The 10,669-nt window shown below is 52.7% G+C and overlaps 1 protein-coding gene across 3 annotated transcripts in view; it reads left to right on the plus strand.

Moving 5' to 3' along the window:
* The window catches only part of THBS2 (thrombospondin 2), a 50,502-nt gene extending 42,409 nt beyond the window's left edge, over positions 1-8,093 (plus strand). For all 3 annotated transcript variants that reach the window (XM_075554258.1, XM_075554257.1, XM_075554256.1), the window contains exons 18-22: positions 283-510; positions 926-1,197; positions 1,706-1,803; positions 4,130-4,269; positions 6,017-8,093. In XM_075554258.1, the coding sequence (XP_075410373.1) occupies positions 283-510; positions 926-1,197; positions 1,706-1,803; positions 4,130-4,269; positions 6,017-6,024 (746 nt within the window). In that variant the 3' untranslated portion in view covers positions 6,025-8,093. The remainder of the gene's footprint in view (positions 1-282; positions 511-925; positions 1,198-1,705; positions 1,804-4,129; positions 4,270-6,016) is intronic.
* The last annotated feature ends 2,576 nt before the right edge of the window (positions 8,094-10,669 follow it).

A 10,669-nucleotide genomic window follows, 5' to 3' on the forward strand; every position in this document is an offset into this window, starting at 1 on the left:
TCCCAGGGAAGCTGAGGGAAAGCTGTGGACACGGAGCTTGTTCTCCCTGGTGGCTGAACCTAGTGAGGAATCTCTCAGGTGGGATCTGAGCCTGCTGAAATGAGTCCACCATGCAATGCGTCCACCACAGCCCCTCCTCGCTGTGCAGTGGGTCCCGAAGCCTGGGGCATTGACCCACAGGACGCCACCAGGCACTGGACCTTCAGCACTTTTCTTGGGCACGGCTAGGCCGGGAAGGTGGACCCCCTCTGATTTACGGTCTCTGCTTGGCCCCCGTGACAGGTGATGGGCGGGGCGATGCCTGCAAGGACGACTTTGACAACGACAGTGTCCCAGACATTGACGACGTGTGCCCCGAGAACAACGCCATCAGCGAGACTGACTTCAGGAACTTCCAGATGGTCCCCCTGGACCCCAAAGGCACCACCCAGATCGACCCCAACTGGGTGATCCGTCACCAAGGCAAGGAGCTCGTCCAGACGGCCAACTCGGACCCGGGCATCGCCGTGGGTGAGCTCCTCAGGGGCTGGAGTGGGACACGGGTCCTCCCTGGGGACTGGTGGCCCCAGGGACACAGGCTGCTTCTTAAACTTGGGGACATGGGTTGAGGGTGGTCCCTCTGGGAGCCTCCGTCCACTGGTGCTGCAAAGAACCAGCCACAGAAATAGTTCTGGGAGGGGGTCTTGCAGACACAAGAGTTTGCCCTTGCAAAGCCCACTCTGACCTGGGGTGACCCCACGCATATTGCTTTCTGGACACATCCCACGGATGCGCCCCTAACTTGGGAAATGGAACCGACCCCCACCCCCAAATCCACATGGAACCAGGCCTGAAAGTCCCAGCCGCTGACCACGTGCTGGTTGGAGGGAGAGCCCAGGCCGGGGACCCTGCGATCCCGCTTTCTAATGCCTCCCCTGTGATGCAGGTTTTGATGAGTTTGGGTCTGTCGACTTCAGCGGCACGTTTTACGTCAACACCGACCGGGACGACGATTACGCCGGCTTTGTCTTCGGCTATCAGTCCAGCAGCAGGTTCTACGTGGTGATGTGGAAGCAAGTCACGCAGACCTACTGGGAGGACAAGCCCACCCGTGCCTACGGCTACTCGGGCGTGTCCCTCAAAGTGGTCAACTCCACGACGGGCACGGGCGAGCACCTGCGCAACGCTCTGTGGCACACGGGGAACACAGAGGGACAGGTGAGAGCAGGACGGACGGACGGACGGAGGACAGCCACCCCAGCCCCTGAATGTACCACGGCGTTTCCCCCATCTCCACCGCCACTCTGTTGTTAGCAGTCCTTAGTTCACTCCAATGCAGCCAGCGTGACCCAGGAGCAGATATCTTCATGGCGGGTGGCAAGTCCGAGCCCGCAGCACTCAGTGTCCTTCCCTTCCCCGGGGGCCTGGGTCTTGGAGGGCCTGGCCTGCTGCATCTGGGCCCCTGGGGGGAAGCCTCTCCCGGTGAGGCACAGGTCGCCCCTTGGGTTTCCAGGCTATCCCCAGGGAGGTAGGAGGGGGACAGCTGGGGCCCCTCGACCCCAGGTGTTGGGTGCACTTAGGGTGCTGTCTGCTTTCTGAAAGGCAATGGAGAGAGAGGCGGTTGGTGGTGACAGGCACCTTAGCATGCATTTGCAGGGGACTTTGTGCCCCTGCTGGACTTTAGGTGCCCGCTGCTCTCAGTCATGGTTCCCTCCCTCCTCCTCAGGTGCGGACCTTGTGGCACGACCCCAAGAACATTGGCTGGAAAGACTACACTGCCTACCGGTGGCACCTGACTCACCGGCCGAAGACCGGTTACATAAGGTGAGGACATCTCGCTCAGTCGGGCGGTCCTTCCGTGTGTCCATCAGAGGGTCCCACGCCAGAACCTTCGTCCCCCTTGACAGCTGGTTTGACCCTCCTGTCATTTTCTGTCACGGCCGTGGAGCCGGTGCCGGCTCCTGGCGACCACACAGGACAGAAGCCCTGCCCCTGAGGGTGGCCGAGACGGCGCTCTGTGTTGGCAGTAGGCTCCCACCTGGGGTCACGCTGTGCACGGCGGGACGGAACCCTGCCCGGTCCTGCTCCGAGCCCACAGTGCTGCTTCTGTCGGAGCTCAGGGTGGCAGCCCTGCGTCCATCCATCTCCTCGAGGCCCTTCCTCTCTTTCACTGGCCCTGTTTACCAAGCATGATGTCCTTCTTCAGGGACTGGTCTGTCCTGACAACATGTGCAAGGAAAGTGAGATGAGGTCTCTCCAGCCTCGCCTCGAAGGCACCCTCTGGTCGTGATTCTTCAGAGACAGATCTGGGTGCTCCTTGGGCCATCTGTGATCCTTTCAGTAGAGTTAGCCAGCACCGTATTTCAGATGCATCGATGTGTTCCCCGGTCTTCCTTATTCAATGTCCTGCTTTTACCTGCATACGAGGCAACTGAAAACACCGGGGCGTGAGTCAGGTGTGCTTTAGCCCTCAAAGCAAGCTCTGTGCCTTGCAGCACGTTAAAGAGCTCACGTGCTGCAGATTTACCCAGTGCGACGCATCGCACCTGCTGATCTGTAACTCTTTCCAGGACCCGAAGCCTTCCTCTTCCAGTTTCAAACTGCCGGCCTTGTGGTCAGCAGGCCAGTCTGTAACACAGCGCCCCGCCAGGGCTCTGGAGTTGCGAATGAACACACAGAAAAAGCACATCCACCCTTGAACTGGCTCTGAGACACGAGACCCTGTGTGTCCCCCAGCAGCACCTTGCTCCCCGGGCGGGTCTCAGAGGTGGGATTCTGGCGTGGTCACACACCCCCGCCCCCGACATGCCTCTTCTCCCCCAGATTCCTCACTTTGAACCCCTTTCTCTATTCGGCCCCACATCTCTGCTCTGTGCAAGAAGATGGTTGGGAAGGAAATTTGGGGATTCGCCTGGTGGGGTGCAGGGGGTCTTCTCCTCACCATGACCCGGGCTGGGTGAGGAAGGGCACGGAAAACAGCCCCCGTTCTGCGATGAGCTCATGTGCGCTGCTTGGGAGTCTCTCTCTCTCATGTCTAGTCCTGATGTTGCAGAGTGTTCGAGCTTCAACCAGTCTCCGATACCAGCCTCATGGGCTGCACCCTTAGCTCAATGGCATTTGTAATCAAGTTTAACAGAACAGAAATGTGGATGACTGAGATTCTCCTTGTGCAAAGTTTCACTTACTTACCTGGCTGGATAGCAGGAAATCATTTCATGGACTTTGGAAATATTGCCAGGACAGACCAGTCCTGGCGGGGAGGGGGAGGTGGACATCATGCTTGGTAAAGTAGAAGGGCAGCACAGGGGGAGGACCTCAGCAAGAAGGATGGACACAGCGGCTGCAGCCATGGCTCAGACATACAGATAGTGGTGGGGGCACGGGAGGAAGGGGCAGGGTTCCATTCCTTGTACAGAGGGTCGTTGTGAGTCAGAGCTGACTTGAAGGCACTTAGAAACAACAACTTATTGGACTCTCTATGGATGCTGGAATGTACTCATCCGTCGTAGGTCCAAAGACACCTGCACAGGTTGGGGGCCGGGTGATGTAGGGGTGTGCGCTTCCTCGCAGTATCCCAGGTAGTGTCCCACTGCTCCAAGACGGGACCCAGGCTGTGGAGTGTGGGTGTGCACAGGCAGGAGTCTCGGGGCCTCGGGGGAGCAAGGATCATGGCTCAGCTGAGCCACTTTGGGGAGCGCCTGTCCCTGTTGTCAAGAGCTCCTCCTGGTGGGAGAAGTTCACTGGGTTTTTGTACAAGGGGAAGGCCCAGGAAACATACCTGTGTGTGAATACCATGGTGGTGGGCTGATTAAAAGGATACACCTGGCCCACCTGTGACACCAGGAAAGGCTTCCCGCCACAGCATGCTCTGTGAGGTCTCAGACGTGAAGACTGATCAGCCCCTCCAGAGGTGATGGCTAGGCCATGGTTAATGGTGGTCTATCTAAGACGAGAGCGCTGCGTAGACACAGAGGACCACTGCCTGTGGGTGAAAGGAGACATTCAGCAGCCCGACCCACCAAGGCTTTACTGCATCTCCGAATGGAGACTCTCACCCAGCGGTGTCTCCAGCTGTTACCATGACTAACACCCTGTGAGTCTGCTTCTCCGAGCTCACCTGTCTCCCGGCCTCCCTTCTCTACCTTTGCAGAGTGTTAGTGCATGAAGGGAAGCAGATCATGGCAGACTCAGGGCCTGTCTACGACCTCACCTATGCAGGCGGAAGGCTGGGCCTGTTTGTCTTCTCTCAAGAGATGGTCTATTTCTCGGACCTCAGATATGAATGCAGAGGTAGGTGTGCTGTCGCCACATCCGTCCACTTGTGAGAGGGGATGGGTCGCAGGCTTACGCTTGCTTTCCCAGAAGCTATCCATTGGAAGGATAAACTGGGAGCCCATTCTGAAAGGTGTTTTGTTTGGCAAGCCTGTCTGTCTTGTTTTTAATTGTTTAAATCAGATCTGGGTGCCTTGGCCCACCAGTATACATTGTTCATTGTATCCTACAGAGCCCTATTCTCTTCCCTGCTGGGCCCTTAAGGGCATGTTGTGTTAGTCTGGGTAAACTAGGGAAACAAATCCACAGAAACTTATATGTATAGAGAGAGTTTTATATAAAGGTTAAGTACACATCAAGAAAACATCCCAACCCAATGCTGCTCAAGCCCACAAGTCCAACATTAGCCCATATGTCTGACACCAATCCACAAAGTCCTCCTCAGTCTCACAAAACACATGCAATGACACCAACTGCAGGAGGAAAGCCGAATCAGTGAACGTGTAAGCATCTCAGGCCTGGCAGGGGTCTCCACACGGCTGCTCCAGCACCCAGGACTGCATCGGGATATGTCCATGTGTCTTCTCCTCAGTGATGTCTGGCAGGAAGTGAGCCTTGCCAGCTGAAGCAGGGAACTAGCTAAGGCAGCTGCACCCTGGTCCAATCATCACAAAGCAAGAGACCCCAGAAGTAGAAAGGCAAGGCTCACGGAGCCATTTATCTCTCTGCCCATTACTTAACCCCACACGTGTTTATCGGCAAGGTTGGCACAATAAACCTTAACCACCTCACATGTAGATTGCTGTTCTTGAGAAAAATGAGAAAAAGGGGAATGGAGCAAAGCGGAGGGAGGGTTAAGAAAGGGAGGAGACAAGTAAGGAGGAAAAGAGGTAGGGGCTTCTCTTTAATTATTTCTCAAGAGAATATCTTTGTCATACTGCTACACACCTGAGAGAACTTGGAATGCGCCAGTCCAATGCTCTGCCTTCACATAGAAACGAGCAGAATTCATAGATGTGTCTTAAGGTCATACATTGACAAGCACACAGATAAAAAAAGTGTTGGAAGAAAAATAATTCCTTGACTTCTCTTTTAGATGCAGCATTTCCCTTTTTCTATGTTAGGTAGCTTATTGAGACATTTTGTGTTTTCATCCATTCAGTAATCCATCTATTCATCCATCTACCTATCCAACCAGACACCCAACCATTCATCTATTTATCCATCCATACATCCACCAACCTATCCATCCACCCACCCATTCATCAGCCCACCCACCTACCATCCTATTCATCCATTTATCCCTCCATCCACACATCCATACACTTATCCAATAATCTATCTACTCACTTAGCCTCCTTTCCAGCCTAACCATTCATTCACCTACCCATCCATCCACACGGATATGCACCCATCTAGCCAACCATCTAACCACCTATCCATTCATCCACCCGCCCATTCATCCACCCATCCATTCATCCATGTGCCCACCCATCCACCCATCCATCCATCCATCCATGTGCCCATCCATCCATCCATCCATCCATCCATCCATCCATCCACCCATCCATCCACCCATCCATCCATCCATCCATCCATGTGCCCATCCATCCATCCATCCATCCATCCATCCATCCATCCATCCATCTGTCTCTCCATATCGTAATAGATGTAATGTTTAAATTAAAATAGTGACTTTTAAGTTATAGTTAAATAAACAAAATCCATAGTTTGGTCATGCTAATTCACTCTCCTTTTCTTTTAGATGTCTAATCAAGCTTTGCTGCATTTCCAACCACGTACTGTACATGCTGTTCCCCACACCTCAGTTCATCCTGGTACTTGCCGCTTCTCTCTCTCAGTCGCACATCCTGCTCCCAGCCCTTAGCTCTGAGTGGCTACAAACCTCCCTCCATCCAATTGAGTCCAAGAACCTTTCGAGGGTTCACGTGAAAGAGACCCTGCGGGACCATCCACGCCACCCCAAGAAGACAGTCAGACCCCGTGTGAGACGATGCAGTGAGCACTGAGCTTGGCACGCGTGGTTTCCTCTCGTGTGTTTGACAAGAATGACGTTTACATATAAAGTGTAATGACTTATTGTATGTATGTGTATATGGAGTTGTGTATATGGGAATGTGGTGCATATCCCATTGTCATAAATTCAGCAGGAAGAGCTTTGCTCCACCTCTGTCGTTGCTTCCAGTTCTCAGTAGTTTTCAGTCATAGTGCGATAGCAGCAGGCGGGAACACAGAATCCCACGAGGCCGATTAGACAACAGGGTCCCCCTGCGCTGCAAGTGATGCCCTAGTAAAGGGGGCAGAAGACAATAGTCACGTTAAAGGATCACCTGATCTCAACTGGTGTATGACCGCAGTGATCCACTTGGACCACAAAAAGATCATTTCTAAAGTTAGCACGTGTCCTCCCCCCACCGTCTCCTCTCCTCCTCCCATGAAACCCTCTGATTCTGCCGAGATGTGGCTGAATCCAGGGAGCAGGTGCCTTGTGACACAGGCATGAGCGGGGGGCTGGCAAAGTCTAATTTCATGTGAGTGGATGTCACACGGAGCGCCCTAGGGTGGGCGGGTCTGTTCTGCTGTGCTGGCGTTGAGTCAGCCTCGGCCACTCACTGCTGTGCTCTCTGAGCGCTGCCATTTCTGCCTGGGCGTCTTTCCCACCTCTGAGCCCAGGGAGCCTCGCAGCCTCCTTGCAAACAGACGCACTCTGCCGTGATGCTCCTGCCGGACACTTGGAAACGAGGGGGGAGCTGTTAATACCCAGTGTGTGCAGACGTTTCAGTAAGGTTCCAGTTATCAACATGTTGTTAGTATTTATTGACTGAGTTTTGGGCTCCACTCCACTCGCCAGTAACTTACTCTAAGCATGTCAAGCCCTCTGGGGGGAAGATCACGTCTAGAAACAATCTTTTAGCAAGTGTATCATGATGCATAGATATGGTTACAGCCGGAGAGATGCTTACCAACTGTAAATCCTCCTGACAGTGTGTTGGCATGGTCAAGCGCACCGTGAGATGTCGCAGAATGAATAAATAATGATGGAGAGTTTATAAATGGAATCTTAATATATATTCTTGTCAGCGGTTTTAATATAATGTGGTGTTCTGTTATCTATCTGCTGTATATAGGATGTCCTTTTTCTAAAAATACATGATATTGAAGAAATGCCAACATTCACTTTCACTGTACACACCAATCCATCAGTCACGCAGTAACAGACACACACTCGATTTCCTGTTGGCTCTAAGTTGCTTGGTCTCGCTGCAAGAAATTATGGTGAGCCCTGCTCCAGGTAGGGCCCACGCCTGTCTGACGGAGCGAGGCCCCATGTCTGTGGTCTCCCTTCCATGCCGGGTGGGAAGGATCTGCTGGATTGGTTTCGATGACACATTCCATTTTCGTTTCGATAATTGCTATTGCTTCTATTGAGAGTGACTTTGGGGGCTGTTGTTGTTCTGTGTGGCTGCATCTCTGTGTGTTGCTCTAGCTGCAGTCCTAAGATCAGCGCAGGACTGGGAGCCACCCTTCAGGGAAACCACCGAACAGATGAGTGGTTTGGGCCAATGATACAGTGCTGAGCAGATCATGCTGTTAATGTTTAGACTGTACCATAATTTTCCTGTAAATTATTTATGTTTTTTTAAAGCAAGCTTCTCCTATAAGTGGCTGAAACCTCGTTTGTTTACTGAAGACTGTAAATGTAATTTATTTGTTCTCATGGTCCTCCTCACAACACGAGGCCCGGCAACTCTAGCTAGAACTTCCTTTTCACACTCCAAGGATCAATCACAGGAAATAAACTGTAAAAAGGTGTCTATAAACGGATCTCTCTCCCTTTTTTAAAGAGAATCGGCAGGGTTTCTGCTGGGGGAAGGAGTGAACCCAAATGGGGCATGATCCCGGGGCTTCCTGACACGTGCGCAAACCCGCGGCTCGGTCAGAGTTTTCTGCTGGCCACTCGGGCTGGAGGGCAGGCTCAGGATGCCCTTGGCTTTGGGCCTTGAGAAGCTCTGCTTCACCCAGCTCTCAGCCCAGGCTGATGAATCAGCATTCCCACCATCAGACAGGGAGCAGCCTCTGCATGAGTTTGGCTGGGATCCTGGGATGGACCCCGAAAGAGGGAACAGCAGGAGGGGCACCTCCCACTGACAGCAGCAAGCTGTGCTTCCCAGGACCCCACTCCTAGCTAGGGGGGGGGTCGGGCAGAGCAAGCCCCTCCTTCACGATGAGCACGCAGCACAGAGGGCTGGCATCTCCCTAGCCCTGTCTCCCCTCACCCCAAGCGTGGTCTGCAGTTCCTGAGGTTGCAGTGCAATCCCATGGAGGGGAAGTGGGGACAGGGCAGTACTGGAGAGCAGCAGAGGAAGAGAGAGAAGGGGAGGACTGTGCTTGCGTGAGACGAGGCCCACAGAGAAAGAGAGCACATCTGGCCAAGCTGGAGGAGAGAGGAGGGAAGGCAGCTGTCGAGGCAGTGAGACAGAGGGAAGACCGGTTGAGGTGACAGAGTGAGCGCAAGGCCCGCCCTGGCCCCAGCCCAGCAGTGCAGAGGGGGCCAGGCTGCAGAAATGTGGGGGGAGGGCTGTAGCCACACGTGGAGCCAGGCTGACTTGGGAAAGTTTGGTGACAGACGCCAAGAGGAGGGGATCTGGCCGGCAGTGGGTAACCGCTGGAAGCAGCTCCGATGTACGTCTTTCTGAGGAGAAACATGCAGTCACCCATCACACAGGGTCCATTTGGGCAATGTGCGGCTGCATTTTTACCATGGTCCCTTGAGGCAGTAACTCCGTGGAGGAGTCCTGATGAGGGAACAGCAGAGTGATGGAGCCAGATGTGGTGGGGCAGCGTCCTCCCACAGGTGACAGGTGCATCCTGTGCAGTCCAGGGTGTACAGACCCACAGTGTAGGCATCCCGGGAGTCCTTGGGAACACCAGTGCACCTGGCTTATGCAATACTGTCCTGTCCTCTCGACCATCTTTTTAATGTCAACTTACCCAGCTTGCAAGTAAAATGGTTACATTGTAACGATGCATCCCAGCTTACAGATGAACATGTAACATGTGTCCTTGTAACCTCGCTCACAGCTAAAATGTCTAACATGTAGCCGTGTATTCCAGCTTACAAATAAAATGTCTGCCAGGTAACAGCACATACCGGTTTAAAATGACAATGCTTACCATGTAGTAACACATCTCTGCTCACAAGTAAATCATGTGTATCCATGTGTCACAGCTCACAAATAAAACATGTAGCATGTAACAGTGTATTCCAACTTAAAAATAAAACATGTGACATGTACCCGTGTATCCAAGCTCACAAGTGAAACATTTAACATGTAATGAAGTATTCCAGCTTACAAATAAAAAGTCTACCATGTAACGACACATGCCAATAAAATGTTTAACATGAAACATTTCCTCTCCACTCACATATTACACATGATTAATGTGTAGCAGTATATCCCAGCTCACAATAACATGTCTAACATATGACTGTGTACGCCAGTTCACAAATAAAGCATTTAATGTGTAACAATGCATCTCAGCTCACAAATGCAACACTCACCATGTAACAGCAACTGCCAATTTACAGATTCAATGTTTTCCACGCAACAACGCTTCCCAGCTCATAAAGCATTTGGCATGTAACAGCACACACTAATTTATAACTAAAGCATGTAACACATAACAGCGCCATCCCAGATCACAGCAACAGGCTTACATCCAACCGTGCCTGCGTGGATGCCCGGCGGCAGCCGCAGCCCTGATGCTGTGTGTTGGATCGCCGCTCCGTTGTCTGCGGAGACTAGCCCCTAGAAGGACATCCTGGCTGCAAACACAGCCACACCAGTGCTGGTGACACTGGTGCAGCCAGAGTGGAAGGAGCAGCCTCGATGATTAAAGAGCATCGAGGTGGAGGTCAGCCAGTGCCCCTGCTGGATGCGGGGTCAGGCATGTGTGTCTGCTAAGTGAGGAGTCCTGGTAGCAAAGTGGTCACATGCTGGGCTGTTCACGGCAAGGTCAGCACTTTGAAGCCATCGTCCACGCCACAGGAGAAAGATGGGGCTCCCTGCCCCCATAAAGAGCTATAGAGAGTCGCTGTGGGTTAGAGCCGATGTGATGGCAGTGAGTTTGGTTTGCTAAGAACACCTTCCATCTGCTTGTGTGGAACCTGTACATGGACCAAGAGGCAGTCACCGCAACAGAACAAGGTCATAATGCATAGTTTCAACTCAGGAAAGGTGTGCATCAGGGTAATAGCCTTCCTTCGCCACACTTATTTGACCTGTGTGCTGAGCAAACCACCCGAGAAGCTGACTATGTGAAGGGCAGGTCATCAGGATGGGGGAAAGCGTTATTAACAAAGTGCGGTTACATAGTTCTATTCCCCTCTCGTTGT

Source organism: Tenrec ecaudatus, chromosome 7, assembly GCF_050624435.1.
Source record: "Tenrec ecaudatus isolate mTenEca1 chromosome 7, mTenEca1.hap1, whole genome shotgun sequence".
NCBI classification, from domain to species: domain Eukaryota; kingdom Metazoa; phylum Chordata; class Mammalia; order Afrosoricida; family Tenrecidae; genus Tenrec; species Tenrec ecaudatus.